Here is a 19,437-nt window from a genome sequence, read left to right on the forward strand (position 1 = left end):
AGATCTTTAAACTTCCTTGTGACTGTAATTCCAAGATAAGTAAATTGATTATGGACTACTTTAAAAGGGAGATCATGAAATGTTAGTTCTTGTGCTTCTTTATTAATTGGGAGAAGTTCACTCTTATGTAAATTAAGTTTATAGCCAGAGATCTGGCTAAACTGGTCAAGAAGTGAAAACATTAGAGGTAAGGATGTAGACCAGGGGTCGGCAACCCGCGGCTCCGGAGACGCATGCGCCTCTTTCATCTCTGTGCTGTGGCTCCCTGTGGCTTTGGAAAATAAATGATGAGTACTTAATTAAAATGTATTTTATGTTAGTTTGTTAGTTTTTGAAATGTAATTCTAAATTTGAAGATTATGGTGATCTTGTACAATCTAAATAAAACGTGTTTTTTGTTGCTATTAATATACGTCACCACTGCCAATGCCTGACACCCGCCAGTGCGCGATTTCTTTAATTTTTCGATCCAAGGTAGGCTAACTATGGAGAATTCTAAAAAAAGAAAAGTGACTGAAGAAAACAGAACGTTAAATGATACGTGGGCAGATTAATTTGATTTCACTGCTGACGAAACTGGTTTATCGGTATGCTTAATATGCAATGAGAAACTAGCAAACAACAAAAAGTCAAAAGTCGTAAGACATTTCCAGAACAAATACGCAGCCTTTGCTCAAAAATATGCGGAAGGAGATGAGAGATAAAAAGCCGTTTCGGAACTGATGCGGAAGGTTGATCTGAACAATAATCATTTCAAGAAGTGGATGAAGTCTGGAAAATCAATGACATATGCTAGTTTTGTTGCCGCTCAGGAAATCGTCAGGCACGGGAAGCAGTTTACAGATGGTGAATATATAAAAGAATCTTTCATTAAGATTGCAGAACACCTATTCACGGACTTTAAAAACAAGAGTGGAATTGTGCAGAAAATCAGGGATATGCCCCTCTCTGCAAAGACTGTCAAAGGCAGAACCATAAAAATGGCAGAAGACATCGCAAGACAGCAAATTAAAGACGTCAATTCAGCTTTGGCCTACTCAATTGCCTGTGACGAGTCTAAAGACAAAGGTGATATTGAACAAATAGTGCTGTACTGCCAGTATGTAAACTCTGCCGGGCAACAGGAAGAAATCATTGAGTTGATACCTCTAAAAGACCAAACACGGGGGGAGGACATCTGTGAGACTGTCTTGAATTGTTTAAGAGCCAAAGTAATAAAGACCACCCACCTGGTGCCAGTAGCTACTGATGGGGCACCAAGTATGACAGGAGCGCACAAGGGATTTGTGGCTTTACTGCAGAAGTCGCTGGACAGAAAGCTGCTGACTTTTCACTGCATCTTGCACCAAGAGGCACTGTGCGCTCAAACATTTCCTCCGGAATGCACAGAAGTAATGGATGTTGTCATGCAGATTATCAATAAAATAATGGCAAAAAGTCTAAATCACCGTCAATTCCGCTTGCTACTGGACGAGATGGAAAGCGCATATTCTGAAATCCTGCTGCACAACAAAGTCCGGTGGCTGTCAAGAGGGGAGGTGCTGAAACGCTTTGTCACGTGTCTGCAAGAAGTGAAAACTTTCCTGGGCAGCAAAGGTCTCACCTTTCCTGAGCTGGAACAGCCAGAGTGGCTGTAAAAGCTACACTTCATGGTAGACATGACAGCGCACCTGAACACACTGAACACAGCTCTTCAGGGGAAAGGACGTACAGCCCTACACATGTTGGAGGATGTTTCGGCATTCAAGCGCAAGTTGACAGTGCTCGCCAGAGATTTACAGAAAGGCACATTGTCTCACTTCCCCAATTTGAGAGTTCAAACAAACTCACTACATGATAAATTCGGAGTATTTACATTCTGCAATCATCGCAATGCAAACATCGTTTGGGAAACGCTTCTGTGAGTTCAAAGAGGAAAAAACACATTATCCTCCCCGGTCACTCCTCTAAACATCGATCCATCCTTACTGAATACGACTGCATTGGCAGGTGTGAGTCAACCTGATCTTGAGATGGAACTGGCCGACATAGCCGACAAAGACGTATCGGTGTCCAAGTTTAGATGCATGACCGCAGACGTTGAAGATGTTGCACGTCAGAAGGCCGTTCTTGCTCAGAATCACACATGGAGTGATATTGAAAACCTCCCCAAACCGGACAAACTTGTGTTCGAAACATAGAATGCTATCCCTGACATTTAAGTAAACAGTAAAAAGTATGCGCTTGGAGTCCTGTCGATCTTTGGATCCACATATGTATGTGAGCAGGTGTTCTCCAACATGAACCTTATTAAAAACAAACATCGCGCACGCCTCACAGATGACAGCTTGCGATCCTGTGTAAAGATGAAGGTGACATCATACAGCCCTGATGTGCAGACGCTGTGCACTGAAGTCCAGGAGCAGAAATCCCATTAACCAAGTACGATAAATATTTTAATTGCCTACTATTTTACATATATTCAAATTTTTTCATTGTTCAGTGAAATAGTCCTTTTATTTTTCAGGTTGACAGCTGGCTGACGTTATTTTTGGTTTGCTGCTGGCGGACAATTTAAGTTCGGCGTTTTTCATAAATACAATAAGGACTCAATAGATTGAGTATTTTACTTAAAAGTAACCTTCAACCCAACGTCTTTTTTTCAGAGTTCAAAATGTTTTTGTTGCATGCAGAAATGTAATTTTGTTTTCTATGCAGGAGTTCATCGATTTCATAAATGCAACACCTTATAGTTTGTTTGTACATAGCATAAAGGCAAAAAAAACATTGTATGCAGTGTTATTTCATTTTAAATGTCAAATGGGTTTTGTGGCTCCCAGTGTTTTCTTTTCTGTGAGAAACGGATCCAAATGGCTCATTCAGTGGTAAAGGTAGCCGACCCCTGATGTAGATGGATTTGAGAGAAAGTCATCAGCATAGAGAGAAACTTTATGCTCAACACCAAATCCCAGTCAATTCAGGGCAGTTTCGAAATGCTATCGCCAGAGGTTCCATAGCCAAATCAAAGAGAAAGGGACTTAAGGGGCATCCCTGGCGGGTGCCACGTTTGAGATTAAATACTTGGGATTTCTGAAAATTGGTTAAAACAGAGGCAGTAGGACACAGGTACAGCAATTGGATCCAAGAGATGAAACTTTGACCAAGGTCAAATTTTTCTAAAACTGCAAAAAGGTAGTTCCACTCTATACGATCAAATGCTTTCTCCGCATCGAGGGAAATAACACATTCAGGAATCCCAGTTGGAGGTGAATATAAGATATTAAATAAACGCCGAATGTTAAAAAAAGGAAACGGTTTTTAATAAAGCCTGTTTGGTCATCAGAGATAATGGAGGGAATGACGGTTTCTAATCTATGAGCCAAAACTTTAGCTAAGATCTTTACATCAACATTGAGCAAAGAGATCGGCCTATACGAGGAACACTCTGTTGGGTCTTTGCCCTTTTTTAAAAGAAGAATAATAGATGCCTCACTGAAAGAGGGTGGCAATTTGCCGTAATTAAACGAGTCAGATAATACTGAGGAGAAAGAAGAGAAGAGAATGATTTATAAAATTCTACAGGGAACCCATCAGGTCCAGGAGATTTCCCTGAGGACAGTGCAGAAATTGCAGTAGATATTTGTTCTAATGACTTAGGCACATTGAGTTTGGCTTTGAAATCAGATGAAAGTGAGGGGATATTCAGATTCTGTAAAAATTGATCAACAGAGATATTGTCATTCAGAGATTCAGAGGAATAAAGCTGAGAATAAAAATTTTTAAATGCGTCATTAATTTCTAAATGATCCAATGTAAAGTCTCCGTTCTCCTTCTGGATCTTTGTAATATGTTGTTTGGCTTTGGAACGCCTCAGCTGATTGGCTAGGAATTTACCAGACTTATCCCCATGAATGTAAAAGCGACTCTTGCTTTGGACAAGTTGGCGTTTGACAGGTTGAGTGGACAGAAGGTTAAATTTAGTTTGGAGTTCAACACGCTTCTTGTATAATTCAGGGTTCTTAGTTTGGGCATATATTTGATCTAATTCTTTAATCTGGTTAATGAGGTCTAATCGATCTGCATGGGATCTTCTGTTGAGATTTGCTGTGTAAGAGATTATTTGCCCCCTCAGATATGCTTTCATGGCATCCCAGACAATCTGGGATGGCACTTCAGGTGATGTATTAGTGTTAAAATAAAAGGTTATCTGATCCTTAATAAATTTTTAAAAATCATCATCCGATAGTAAGGTTGAATCAAACCGCCAGTGTTTATTCCTCTGAGGGAGACCAGGCAAATTCAGAGAGAGAGTAATTGGGGCATGGTCAGAGATCAGTATACTCTGATAGTCACAAGAGTGGGCAAATGGAATAAATTGGTTATCGAGTAAGAAATAATCAATTCTAGTGAAGGTATGGTGAACATGTGAGAAAAAAGAATAATCTCTCTCCGTAGGATGGAGGAAACGCCATATATCAGAGATACCATAATTAGAGAGAAACGATTGGATAGCTAAGGCAGATTTAGTAGGTGGTCTAGTAACAGAGGACGATTGATCCAAATTAGGATCTAACCAACAATTAAAGTCACCACCCAGTATAAGAGAGTATGAGTTTAAGTCTGGTAGTGAGGAAGAAAACCTTTCAAAAAAAATAACATCATCAAAGTTGGGGGCATACAGGTTTGCTAGTGCAACTTTAGTGTTACATAGTTTGCCAGAAACAATAATAAAACGGCCATTTATATCAGATATTTTATTATGGAGTTCAAAAGGAATATTTGAGTTAATAAGAATGGAGACTCCCCTAGCTTTAGCGGTAAAGGATGAATGAAAATGCTGACCTGCCCACTTTGACAAAAGCCGGGAGTTATCAGAACAACGAATATGAGTTTCTTGAAGGAAAGCAATGTCAGCTTTGAGTTGTTTGATATGTGAGAATACCTTCCTCCTTTTGACAGGGTGATTCAATCCCTTTACATTCCAGCTCACGAATTTAAGTGCACTAGCCATTATCGATTACTAATGCATAAAAGGCAGAAGGCATATAAAAAGTCAAGCAGTACAATAGCAGTCTGGGAGCACAGATGTAAACATAGATTCGTAAAATCAAAACGTATACATGTCCTGAACAATAAAGAGATATAATATGAAGTGAGTGATGTTGGAACTAGAAAATCCACCCCACCCACACAACCCAAAACTAGACGGCTACCAAAACAAGTAGCTAGCTCTACCAAAAAAATTAACCCAAATACAACTTCCAGATCTGTGTCATTAACAGCAGTTCCGTGTAAATACTATAATAAATAATAACTTGTTTATGCACTAAAAAACATAACTACAGATTAGAACACCTTCTGCAGGAATATAAAATTTAATACAGAGAAAATCGGAAGAGGACCAAAACTAACCTGCCAGCGAAAAAATTATAGAAGAAAAAAGTAAGAGAAAGGAAAAAAAAGGATAAAAAAAAGGAGAGGAAGGGGAAAATGATAAATTCAAGACGAGTATTTATCAACCATTTACAAAGAGAGAAAAAAATACAGAAATTAGAAAAAAGGGGGTGAAGAAAAGAAAAAAGTATAATAAAATAAATAAATATAAAAAGAAGGAAAAATAGATCGGCAATTAAACTGTGAACCAACAAACAGGAAGGCCTTCACTGAAGACTTCAAACCTCCAAAACAAGTTAAAGTCAGTTGTAGAACTCTGTAGATAAAGTTGTACAACAATAAAAGATAGATTACACACACACCAAATCCAGGGAGAGATTGTCAACAGCCCTTAGAATAATGTCTGAATGATTCAAGTAAAGTCTGAGTCCAGAAAAAGTAATTTTACCACGAGAAGTACTTATCCACCATTTTAGGAGGTCTGATCAGGTTCCGAAGATGACTGGATAGCCGGAAGACTTGCCACAAATGCTTCAGCTTCCTTGGCTGACTTAAACCATTTGTATTTCCCAGTATTAAGTTTGATTCGTAGATCAGCAGGGGACCGAAGCGAAGGTTTAAAACCACGATCAAAAAGAACTTTCATTGCACCTTTAAACTCAGCGCGCATCTTTAAGGTCTGGGGTGCAAAATCTTCCATAAAGTGAATGGTTGTATCCTGGAAAATAAAAGAACCTCTGCGACGTGCCTCCACGATCAGACGGTGTTTTACCTGGTATTGATGGAAGCACAAGATTACTGGTCGCGGGCTGTTGCCCAGAATTCCGGCGGGAACATGGACCCGGTGTGCCCATTCGAGCTCAGGCGGGTTCGGGAGCAAATCTTTCCCAAATATCTCACAGAGAAACTCGGCGAAAAACTTCACTGTTGATCCCTGTTCAGTGGCCTCTGGCAATCCAAGAATTCTAAGATTGCAGCGTCTGCTGTGATTTTCGAGATCCACCGTTTTGAAAAGGAGTTTGTTACACTTTTCCTCCAAGCTGGAACAGAGTCTCCAAGTATCGAACACGACTTTCTAAATCTTCAGAAGTCGAATCGATGCAAGATAAGTGTTGGGCATGTTTGCCCACCTTGTCGTTGATTTGATCGATCTTGACCTCCAACTGTTTGAAAGCGGTTTTGAATTCCTTTAAAATTTCGTCTCGGAGCTGACCGAGCGCAGCCAGGGTCTCGTCTGAGAGAGCCGGAGCTTCCTTTCTCCCGGATTTAGAGCTCTTGCTAGACATTGTAAGTTAGATGTGTTCACAGGCAAGTAAGAGGTACCGAAAAAGTTCCCGACTAAGGTTTAAAAAATGGAGATATTTAGTGCAAAGATAGCGACAATAACGGAACAAAAGTTCAGAGCAGCTAAGCAATCGCCATCTTACTGGAAGTCCCATCATCAGATTTCTGAAAGGACAATGAACCCATGAACACCACCTCACTATTTTGGCTCTTTTTGCACCAGTTATTTAATTTATTTAATATACACTCAGTACCCCATGAAGTGACCATTGAGTGTATTTTCATGGTCCTCGGTTGCTATAGCCCATCCACTTCAAGTCTGACAAGAGATACTCTTCTATACACTGATGTTGTAATGCGTGATTATTTTAGTTACTGCTATATTCCTATCAGCTTGAATCAGTCTGGTCAATCTCCTCTCACCTCTCTCACTGTCAAACTGTTTCCACCCATAGAACCCACAGGGATGTTTTTTGTTTATCATCCCATTCTCTGTAAACTCGAGAGATAGGTGTGATGAAAAATCCTGGGAGTTCAGCATTTTCTGAGATATTCAAACCACTCCATCTGGCAGCAACAATTATTCCATGTCACTTTGATCACATTTCTTCCCATTCTGATAATTGTACTGAATAACAACCGATCCTCTTAACCATATCTGCATGCTTTCAGGCATTACGCGCTGCTGATATATAGATGTACCTAATAAAGTGGACACTGAGTGAATATTTCTTATTTAAGTTTATATATGTTTCATACTTAAGTTTGCTGTTGAGACCACTGGTTTTGGCTAAATCAAAGGTGATCACAAATTGGCATACAGGAAGGGAGATTCAAAATCTGGTTGAATGATGCCACAACAACATCATCTCATTCAACAGCAACAAGACCAAAGAGCTGGTTATTGACTACAGGAGGGAGAAACCAGGGGTCCATGAGCCAATCCTCATTAGGGGATCAGAGATGGACAGGGTCAGAAACTTTAAATTCCATAGAGCATCTGTCATGAGAGCAACACATAAGTGCCATTACAAAGAAGGCACATCAGTACCTCTACCTTCTTTGAAGTTTGTAAAGATTCGGCATGCCATCTAAGGCTACATCCACACTAGACCAGGTAATTTTGAAAACACCGGTTTCGCGTAAAAATGATAGGCTTCCACACTAGGTGTTTTTAAAAATATCTCTGTCCACATTGAAACGGATATTTTGGTGAAGAAAACAAGCAATATGTTTGGTGTCGAATCTCACTGTGAAAGTGCACGTTTGTACAGTTACAGACTAGAAAAACTTAAACGTCAGGCAGCTGTTGGCCCTCGTGCAGGAGGACTTAAAAGTAAAAAAAAACAAATACTGGAGTGTATGGAGGTAACCGACAGGGAGTTCACAGACAGTATGAATCAGCTGATGACGAACATTGAAAAACTGACTAACTCTGTTGCATTAATAAAGCACCTTGTTAAATGTGTAAAACATGTCTGCATCAGTATTATCTTGTATTTCCATACAATGTTGCATTAAGCTGTTACACATCTTTTGTCAGAGAAGTACTTGCATAAGAAGGTAAACCACCTTCATACAAGCAAGGACAGAAAACAGGGCAAAGTGAGTATACTTATTTATTCAGTAAGTTATGAGTCAAAGTACTTGGTGAGTACATTTCTAACTCTTCTGGCTTCAGTCTCGTTGCCATCTGTTCTGAAATTGTTAGATTGTATGGGGGGTTGAAATGAAATGAAATGCCGTCTGACAGCGTTTTCAGATTTCTCTGGTTACCCCGTCCACACTGATCTGCCCAATCAGCTTTTTCAAAATTACACATGCTGGACAGTGTTTTCAAAATTACACACCCCGGACAGAGTTTCTGAAAAGCTCCAGTTTCAGGGGAGGAAAACACCATTTTCGTGTGGACGGAAGGTAAAAACGAAGAGAAAAAGCTTCAGTTACGGATTTATCTGGTGTAGTGTGGATGTAGCCTAAAACTCTGACAAACTCCTATAGACACCACAGTGGAGAGTATCGTGGTTGCATCACAGCCTGATATGAAAACTCCAATGCCAGAGAATGGGAAAAGTCCACAGAAAGTGGTGGATACAGCCCAGTCCACCACAGGGAAGCCCTCCCTACCATTGAGCACATCTAAAAGGAGTACTGCCACAAGAAAACAGCATCCATCATCAAGGAACCTCACATTCACTATTCTCTAGGAAAAGCAGTTTCTCATTTCAGTCCAATATATATTCCCCCAAACCTTGAATCTATGTCCCCTAGTAAACAACTTTCCTGCCACTAGCTTACCAATCCCTTCCATATTTTTATATTTTTGTCAGTACCCCTCTCGTGATAGTGTAGCCGTTAGTGTAACACATTACAGCACTGGCAAGCAGTGCTCAATTCCCACTGCTGTTTGTAAGGAGTTGATACATTCTCACCCTGACCACATGTTCCAGTTTCTTCCCAGATTCCAAAGAGATACGCGTTAGAGTTAGTAAGCAATGGAAATGCTATGTTGGCGCTGGAAGTATGGCAACACCTGTAAGTTGCCCATGGTACTTCTTTTAACTGCATTGGTCATTGACACAAACAAGGCATTTCACTGGATGTATGGTTCAATATACAGGCAATAAATGAGGCTTAAGCTTCGTCAGAATTCCTGTGAGTATATCCCAGGAGACTCAGTCTCTCCTCATGGGTTTACCCCTCGTTTCCGGAAATGACCTGGTGAATCTCCTCTGCACCACACCCAAAGCCAGTATATCCACCCACCCCTAGGTAAGGAGACCAGAACTGTATACAGTACTGCAGGTAGAGCCTCACCAGTATCCTGTACAGTTGCAGCATAACATCCCTGTCCTTAAATTCAATGCCTCTAGCAATGGCCAACATTCCATTTGCCTGCCTGTTAACCTGTGCACTGATAAAGCAACTGTTTGCGATTCATGCACAAGCACTCCCTAGTCTCTCAATACAGCAGTGGTCCCCAACCACTGCTATGAAACGATATGAGTCAGCTGCACCTTTCCTCATTCCCTGTCACGCCCACTGTTGAACTTGAACGCACGCAAGGTTATCAGTCGCCGATACGCAGTAATACCCTAGCTCCAAGGATCACTAGTTGGCGTCAGGTAACCAGCCGCCTTGCACGGCCGGTGAGAAGTGTCTTTGCTACTGGCTTGGAGCGCGGACAGATGGGCACCACCTCTAAATGTGTTTAGCACACCAAATGTTTGTGGGGAACCCAGTGCTAAAATATTCACAGGTGACCTAATTTGGGCTCAGGGTTTCGTAAGTAGCAGAGCAGCTACCTCACTGCAATCTACTGGAAGTCATCCCTTGAGCCAAACTTTTGTCGGCCGATAGATTCTACCTACCTACATGGGGGGCGGGCGCGTGCCCTGTCCCACTCCTTGCTCGGTCAGTCACTCTCTCCGGACTGCGACTGCTGCGGCCCCGGTACGGGGACCTCCGGCCCTTACCTTGTCCTCTCACTGGTGTGTTGCAATGATTTTATATGTTCATGCAAGGAAAATATGCACTGTGTGTTTAATATCCAAATGTTACTTAAAATGTTATGATGCTATTGACTTATCAGTGAGTTATAATTGACTTATCACTATGTTCATGCGAGGAAAATATGTGCTGTACATTTAATATTAAATTCGTTAGATAAACCCTTTCAGAAACAAAATTGAGTGTATTGGCCATTTATAAATGACTTATAGTTGACTTATCACCTATATTCCATTCGTGATGAACAACCCTCCCTCCCCGGTCAGCTGGTCTGCAAGAATATTGTCGATATTAAAACGGCCCGCGGTGCAAAAAAGGTTGGTGACCCCTGCAATACAGCATGCTAAAATCTTTCACCATCTAAATAATAATCTGATATTTTATATCTTCTTCCTAAGTGGATGATCTTGCATTTACCAACTTTGTAATAACCCTAATGCACGTAACCTATCTCTCTACAGACACTCTTCATCCTCTGCACAATTTGCTTTTCCTTTCAGTTTAGTATCATCAGCAAGCTTTTGTAGTATTAAGCCAAAAATGGGGAAAAAATCTTAAGTTTTGAAAAAAATAGTTTATAATAGAAGGCATATAGATAGCTTCAGCTTGTCTGGACTACTTCCTATTCCTTACCTAAATGACATTTACATGTAAATTAAGAATTAATTCTGAAGTGTTACAGGAAGTGTAATGCAGATTTAGAGTTAGATTTCAAATACTCTACTAACATGACAAAGAGTCTGATATGCAAATCCACTGTTACAATAGAGAAAGTAACAACTGCATCACCACAGGCTGAAATGTTATTAAATATATCTTTTTAGACAGTTTTAGTTTCATATAATTAATTACAAGTATCGAGAATAGAAATGAAGGGAATTAAATTAAAGTTTGTTGAAAATCACTGTAGAACCATTTAGCCCTGAAAAATACATTACAAAGTTATGTGGTTATGTATCAACTCATCTCAGCCATAGTTCAGCAAAACAATCCAATAGGAGCTTCAAGTAAGCTGTCATGGGTTGGAAAACATTCTACCCAAACATAAGATAGGCAAAGAGGCATTTCCAGGATCTGCAACTGAAGGCTGAAGGAATTCACTTCATGTATGCATTTTTCTTTTGTTGAACTATTACCTGAGTTTCTTGAGAGCAGGTAAAGGGGAGATTCCTTCAGGGTTTAAGCTTTCAATTCGCACCCTAATCAGTTCAACTGAACAGAATCAATTGGTGCCACCTAATGAGTGGCTGCAGATTATCAAACACTAACGTAACCGGAAACAGCTGCTGAGCGGCAGCCCAAACAATTCTTAAAGCGATATTGCAAAAACAGCTCTTTAAAATGATATTGCAAAAACAGTTCTTTAAAGTGGTATTGCCAAAAGTTCGATATGCTCACAATCCATTTAAAAGGAGAGACTTTATAAGACGATTTAAATTCTCTTTCACGTCGCTTGGCTTCGATCCCCAACGTCGAACTTCCCACGAAGAATTCACAAAACAGAACGGCTTAAAGGCACTGACCTTTCCTTCCTCACTATCCTCAGTCCTTTCTGGTAAACCCAGGGATTAACATGAAGATAGTCAACGAAATCCTTCCAAATAAGGATCAAACAAAGGTCGCCCCCGGTTCACCGTAGAAAGCGATCCTCCTCGATCTTTAACTTCCGAACTTCCAATCTTCACTCTCCACTGTCTCGAACTAGCAGAATCATAAAGAACCTGCTGGCAATGACCTTTTAAACTTTAGGCATTAAATTTAAAACTTCATCCTTCAACTAAACTGCGTCATCACTTAAAACACGAAGTGGCATGAAGTCAACCTGGCAAATCCAGCCACGAACTGCCCCTCCTCACAGGGTGGGGTCTACCTTTTATAACCTGTAAAAAAAACCCGTCACATGATCTCTACTGGCGGGAAAATGACATCACTCCACCATCACAAGACCATCACCTCAAGTCCAGTATAGCTTCAACCCCAGTCACGTGACAAGGGCACCACTGTCATGTGTCACGAGTACGTAACACTTATTACAAGTTATGTTATAATTTCCTTAATACTGTAGGTGATATGAGATTAAAGAGGAAAGTTATAATGCAGCATACAATTGACATAAACAAGAAATACATCACTGTTAAAATTACACTTGCCAATCCATGAGTACCTTCACTGAATTCAGATAATCAATCATCCCTAATCAAGGCAGTCAAAGAGTGCATGTGCTTGAAGATATATTAGGAAGAACTCAGCATATCAAAAATCAATATTATGGAAGAAAAAGAATCAATTTATTTGAACTATTAGAGTCGAAACAACAGATAATGAAGACAAAGGAGCACAATAACATGCATCAATTCAGCACATTGTTGCTAAGAAATTTCACACCTGTTCCATCAGACTTTCCCCAAAAGAGGCTGGGACATAATTCTATAGAGTCATTTAATGAGGAAGCTTCAAAGGTTCCACGTAAAGAAGGGATGATTCAAAACTGCCAAACACTGAAAAAGATGTCCACTAACAAATCCAACATAAAATTCAGGAGTAATTTCACTACTTAGGCATTGATCAGAATATACTGTATATAGTTTTGAGATGAACAGTCTGGTTGTCTATGAGGCAAATACTTAATGAAGAAAGGAACAAAAAGCTCTGCATATGCAGTCACATGGAGCAATATAGGAGATAGCTCGTGATGTTACAATCATAGCAGACTTCTAAGTGGCAAATTACACAAAACTACATAACCAATATCCTCAGACTTAATATGGGAAACAAGAAACCTGCTAGGCCTTGCCCACCTATAAACTCCCAGCATATACTATTATTTAGTTTTGCCTCCCTCCCTCACCCTCCTGCCTTGCCCATCTCAGCTGGATTCATCTATCACCTACTAGCTCCTTCTCCTCCTTGGCCCGAAACGTAAATTTTTCATCTCCCTCCATTGATTCTACCTGACCCACTGAGTGCCTGCTAAGCACTAACTGGGCTTGATATATACATAATGGGTATAATAACATGGTGTCCTGAACAAATCATTTTAAAAATTATCAAATTAATCCCATAGCTATCTGTCAAAACCTAAAAGAAATGCAGGTTATACACTGCTCTCCAAAAATTAATCATTTCCTCACTCTCTTGATAAATTAACATAATCTAGCATTTTAAGAAAATGTGCTACCATAACTCAGGTTACATAACTGCAGAATTTAAAGTTTATAAATTGTGGCTCTTTAGATTAAGATTATCTAAACAAGGTTGGCAGGCAAATGTACAGGAAAAAATCATTTTATGAATATGTCTTGAAGCTTATCTTCACTAAGTTAGTTTTTCCCAGTTTATTACACAAAGGTTACTCATAATTACTGCAACATTTCTTAGAAACTTCTAAATTTCTTGATTTATACTCTAGACAGTATAGCTCCTTTTTAGAAGCCGACAAATTACTCATCTCCACCCATTTTCTATACCTCATATTCCATGATACCTGAAATAATTTCTCCCTACAGTAATATCATAATTTACTTACACAGCTGTCCCATCTGTTTTACTTTTTCTGCCTATACACTTGAAATGGCAAGTACCCCAAAACAGTTAATTACCTGCTTTAGTCACCTTGCAAAGATGTCTTCATAAGAACAACAAAATCATGTTTCTCTGCTTGTACCATTAAATACTTCTAATTTGCCATATAACATTTAGTGCTATTTTTTATATCACCTAATGATCTATCTTAAGGTTTGTATGGTCCATCTCTTCCTGACAAGCTGTGTTTATCACTAACCACATTGTCCCAGATTTTCTTGTCTCCCATCACTTGACTCATTCAATCTCTTCTTCCCCCATTTAGTTATCTACATCCTCGATGGTCCTAACCATTTTATGGTCCTAACTATAAAAGGACAATGCTATGATAGTCATGGGGGATGTCAATATTCAAGTAGATTGGAAAAATCAAGTTGGTGCTGGAGTACAAGAGAAAGAATTTGTAGAATCCCTATTAGATGGCTTTTTAGACTAGCTTGTGGGTGAGCCTACCAGAGAAAAGGCAATTCTGAACAGGATGTTGTGGAATAAACCAGATTTGATTTGGGAGCTCAACATAAAGGAACCACTAGGAGGCAGTAATAATAATATGATAGAATTCACCATGCAGTTTGAGAGGGAGAAGAAAAAGTCAGATATCTCAATATTGCAGTGAAGTAAAGGGAAACACAGAGACATGAGAGCAGAGCTGGCCAAAGTTGATTGAAAAGGAACAATAGCAGGAATAAAGACAGAATAGCAATGGCTGAGGTATCTGAGAGCAATCAGAAGGCTCAGGATAGATTCATCCCTGAGAAAAAGATGTAGTCTAAAGGGAGGATGAGGCAACCCTGGCTTGACAAGGGAAGTCAAAAACACCATAAAAGCAAAAGAGTGGGCATATAATATAGCAAAGCTTACTGGAAGGCTAAGGGATTCAGAAGCTTGTAAAAACCAACAGAAGGCAAATAAAAACGGAATAATGAAAGAATAGATGAAATATGAAGATAAGATAGCCAATAATTTAAAAGATAATACCAAACAATTTTTTTCAGATATACAAAGAGTAAAAGAGAGGCGAGAATGGAATCAACCACCGGAGAGGAAGTCATGAGCAGGCAAACTCTAACACTAACTCTCACTTTTCACTTTGAGAAACACAAGAGGTCTCGGGGGCAGAAGTGTCACTTTTACTAGGAGAAGAAGCTTGGGAAGCTGAAAGTTCTAAAGTCAGATAAGTCACCTGAACTAGATGGACTACACGCCAGGGTATTTAAAAAAGTAGCTGAAGAGACTGTGGACGCTTTTGTGGTGATCTGTCAAGAATCACCAGATTCTGGAAGACTGGGAAATTGCAAATGTCACTCCACTATAATTCATTAGAAACAAAAGAAAATCTGCAGATGCTGAAAATTCAGGTAACACACACAAAATGCTGGAGGAACTCAGCAGGCCAGACAGCATCTATGGAAAAGAGTACAGTCGATGTTTTGGGCTGAGACCCTTCATCAGGACTGGAGAAAAACAGATGAACTGTCACAGCTAGAATGTGGGGAGAGGGGAGGACGATCACAAAGTGATAGGTGAAACTGGGAGAGTGGGAGGAGGTAAAGTAAAGACCTGGGAAGTTGATTGGTGAAAGAGATACAGGGCTGGAGAAGGGAGAGTCTGTTAGGAGAGAACAGAAGGCCATGATGGAAGAAAAGGGGGATGAGCACCAGAGGAAATCAATGGGCAGGCAAGGAGACAAGGTGAGAGGAGGAAAGGGGTATGAAAATATGAAGAATGGTGAAAGAGGGGCCGGGGCATTGCTGGAAGTTCAAGAAATCTATGTCCATGTCATCAGGTTGGAGGCTACCCAGACACAATATAAGGTGTTGTTCCTCCAACCTGAGCGTGGCCTCATCGCAACAGTAGAGAAGGCCATGGACTAACATGACGGAATGGAAAATGGGAAAGGCGAAGTTGATAAGTTCCGCATGAGTGCGGGAAGCAGCACCACTGCAGTTGTCGATGTAGCGTAGGAAAAGTTGGGGAGTTATACCAGTGTAAGCAGCTCCACATAGTCAACAAAAAGGCAGGCATAACTGGGACCCTTGCAAGAACGCATGGCTACATCTTTTGTTTGAAGGAAATGAGGAGCCAAAAGCAGAAATTATTGACAAGAGAGGATGAGTTCCACCAGATGGAGGAGAATGGTGGTGGAGGGAAACTGGTTGGGTCTGGTATCCAGAGAGAAATAGAGAGCTTTGTGGTCTTCCCAGTGGGGGGTGGAGGTGTATAGGGACTGGACATCCATGGTGAAAATAAGACGCTCGGGACCAGGGAACTTGAAATCATTGAAAAGATTGAGTGTTTGAAATGTCACAGATATAGGTAGGAAGGGACTGAACCAAGGAAGATAAAACCGAGTCGAGGTATGCAGATATGAGTTCAGTGGGGCAAAACAAGCAGAAACAATGGGTCTACCCAGACAGGTAGGTTTGTGGATCATTGGTAGGAGATAGTAGAGTATAGTGGAAAGGGGGAAAAGGGTAAAGGATCTATGAGGTTGGTGGCAGTGGATGGAAGACCCCCAGAGTAAATAAGGTTGGTGATGGAGTGGGTGACAATGGCCTGGTGCTTCTTAGTGGGGTCCTTTTAGAGAAGTAAGTAAGAGGAAGTGCTGGGCCTCAACAAGGTAGAGGTCAGTCTACCACACTACTACAGCACCCCCACTAATCTGCAAGTTTGATAATGAGGTTGGAATTGAAGAGAGCAGTGTTGAAACTGAGATGGTTGATGTTCCATCGGCAGCTGGCAATGAACAGGTCCAGAGTAGGGATGTCCAAGAAGTGCAGGAGATTGAAGATGGGAGAAAGGGTCATTGGTGCAGGGTGGAAAGTCCTTACCAAAAAAATAGGCACAGAGTCGGAGGCGGCAGAAGAAAAGCTCAGCATTATGGCAAGAGTGGAACTCGCTGAGGTGTGGGTGCAGGAAGAACAAAGGTGAGGCCCTTACTGAGGACAAAACATTCTGCCTCAGAGAGGGGAAGATCGGAGAGAATGGTGAAGACTTGGCATGGATGAGAGCTGAGATCAGAGGGAGGAAGTTTGACGAGATTGAGTATGCCATCAAAGACTCTAACAAATTTCTACAAATGTATCCTGCAGAGCAATCTAACTCAATGCATCACCACCTGGTATACAGGGCCAATGCACAGGATAGGAAATAGCTGCAGAGGGTTGCAAGCACAGGCAGCTCCATCATGAGAACTATCCTCCCCAGCACTAAGGACATTTTCAAGAGAAGATACCTCAACAAGGGAGCATTGATCATCAAGGGTCTCTTCTTACTACTACCATCAGAGAGGAGGTACAGGAGCCTAAAGACCACATATTCAATGTCTTAGGAAAAGCTTCTTCCCCCTTGCCATCAGATTTCTGAATGGATGATGAACAAACCCCATGAACACAACAACTCACTATTTTTGCACTTTTTCAGCACTATGTATTTAATTTACTTTTTAAAAATATTTATTATAATATATAGAAATTATATGCATTGCACTATACTGCTATACTGCTGCAGAAAAACAACGAATTTCACAACATATGTCAATGATATTAAACCTTAATTTCTCCTGATAAGAAGAAAGGGAAGCAGAAACAGGGAATTAGCCTGGCTTCAGGGGCTGGTTGATAAGCTGGCGCAGTCCTTTATTAAGGATAATTTTAACTCAGAAGCACATGATAAAAAAAGGCTGAAGTCAGCATAGCTTCTTTAAGGGGAAATCTTTGACAAATCTTTGGAATTCATTGAGGAAATAACAGGCAGGATAAACAAAGGAAAGTCTGTTGATGTTAAACAACATTGATTTTCAGAAGGCCTTTGACAATATGCCACACACAAGAATGCTAAACAAGATGAAATACCATGGTATTATAAGAAATATACTGGCAAAAATAGCAGATTGGCTGACTGACAGGAGGCAAAGACTGAGAATAAAGGAGACCTTTCTGGTTGGCTGCCAGTGATTGGTGGTATTTTGCAGAGGTCACTGTTGGAACTATTCTTTTTCACATTATATGGCAGTGATTTGATCAACAAAACTGATGGTTTTGCAGCCAATTTGTGGACAATACAAATATGGGTGAAAGGACAGGTGGTGCTGAGGAAACAGAGAGTCTGAAAAAGGACTTAGACAGGTAGGGAGAATGGGCAAAGATGTGGCAGATGAAATGCGGGGAGGCATAGGGAAGTGAATGGTTAAGCACTTTGGTAGACAGGGTAAAGGCATAGACTGCTTTCTAAATTGAGAAATCAGGGATGCAAAGGGACCTAGGAGTCTTCATGCAGGATTCCCTAAAGGTTAACTTGCAGGTTGAGTCTGTGGTAAATAAGGCAAACCTAATGTTAGCATTAATTTCAAAAGGACTAAGATTTAAAAAGAATATAATGCCGAGGCTTTATAAGGCATTGGTCAGAGCATACTTGGAGCATTCATGAGAACAATCCTGGAAATTAAAGGGTTAATGAATGGGGAGTGTTTGATAGCTCTAGCTCTGTTCTCACTGGAGTTTCGAAGAATGAGGAAGGATCTCATTGAAACCTATAGAATACAGAAAGGCCTTGACAGAGAGGGCGTGGAGAGGATGTTTCCTAAAGTGAGGGAGTCTTGAGACCAGAGGACACAGCCTCAGATTACGAGGATGTTCATTTAGAACAGAGGTGAGGAGGAATTTCTTCAGCCAGAGTGTGGTGAATCTGTGGAATTCATTGCCAGACAGCAGTGGAAGCTAAGTTATTAGGTATATTTAAAACAGAGGTTGACAGGTTCTTGATCGGTATGGGCACCAAAGGTTATGGGGAGAAGGCAAGTGCTCAACTATGTTCTATGTTCTAATAGGTTTGAGAGTCTAATAAACCAGCCATGATGGCATGGTGGAGCAGATTTGATGGGCTGAACAGCCTAATTCTGCTTCTATATCTTAAACTCTTATCATCTAACCTGTTTCAAGTGCTTCCAAAAGAAGTTTTGTTGCCAGAACTCCATAAATTGAAATCAGCTTTCTCCTACCAATCTCTGATTTTCCTATCCTAGTGGGAATTTGGTTGTGGCTTATCTATGTGGTTCTGCTTTCTAATTTGGCCCTAACTGCTTATTCATTCTCTGCAGAGCCAACTTTATGGTCTGATTTAACATTTGTAACTACACACATAGCAACTTACTTTTTCCTCTCTCATTCCAAGTTCCTCACCTGCCTAAAATACAATGACCTTAACACTGACTCTAGTCAGGTGACACAGCCACCAGGACTAATGGCCACAAGTACCTCAGAATCAGCTTTATTATCAATGCAGCATCAGTACAGTGAAGACATATGATGTCTTCACTAGTGTGGATCCTCAGTGATGGATGCTGCCGTCTTCAGGCACTTCATCTTGAAGATGTCCTCGATGGTGAGCAGGGTTGTGCCCTTGAAGAAGCTGGCTAAGTTTGCACCTTCTTTTGATCCTGTAGATTGGAGCCTTCATACCAGGTTCTGATGCAGGCTCTCCATCATTTTAGAAATTTGCTGTTGTCTTGTCATCTTTGTGATTGCATCAATATGCTGGGCACAGGAGGGACCCTCTGAGCTGTTTTAGACAGGAACTTAAAGCTGCTCACTATGTCCATGCTGAACACTCGATGTGGACCAATAACCCCAATTTCCCCCAATTTTAGGAAGAAGTAAGGAACAAAGGGCCCTCAGAGCACAAATCCAT

General features: G+C 40.6%; 2 protein-coding genes across 8 annotated transcripts in view; one reads left to right on the top strand and one right to left on the bottom strand.

Moving 5' to 3' along the window:
- mad1l1 (mitotic arrest deficient 1 like 1) overlaps positions 1 to 19,437 on the bottom strand; it is a 1,079,555-nt gene that overhangs the window by 802,771 nt on the left and 257,347 nt on the right. The gene's annotated exons all lie outside the window — the stretch shown is intronic.
- LOC132399456 (uncharacterized) overlaps positions 1,817 to 19,437 on the top strand; it is a 29,102-nt gene continuing 11,481 nt past the window's right edge. The window contains exon 1 of the mRNA XM_059979815.1: positions 1,817 to 1,904. Coding sequence (XP_059835798.1) covers positions 1,834 to 1,904 — 71 coding nt within the window. The 5' untranslated portion in view covers positions 1,817 to 1,833. The remainder of the gene's footprint in view (positions 1,905 to 19,437) is intronic.

The sequence above is a fragment of the Hypanus sabinus genome, chromosome 9 (genome assembly GCF_030144855.1).
Source record: "Hypanus sabinus isolate sHypSab1 chromosome 9, sHypSab1.hap1, whole genome shotgun sequence".
Lineage (NCBI taxonomy): Eukaryota > Metazoa > Chordata > Chondrichthyes > Myliobatiformes > Dasyatidae > Hypanus > Hypanus sabinus.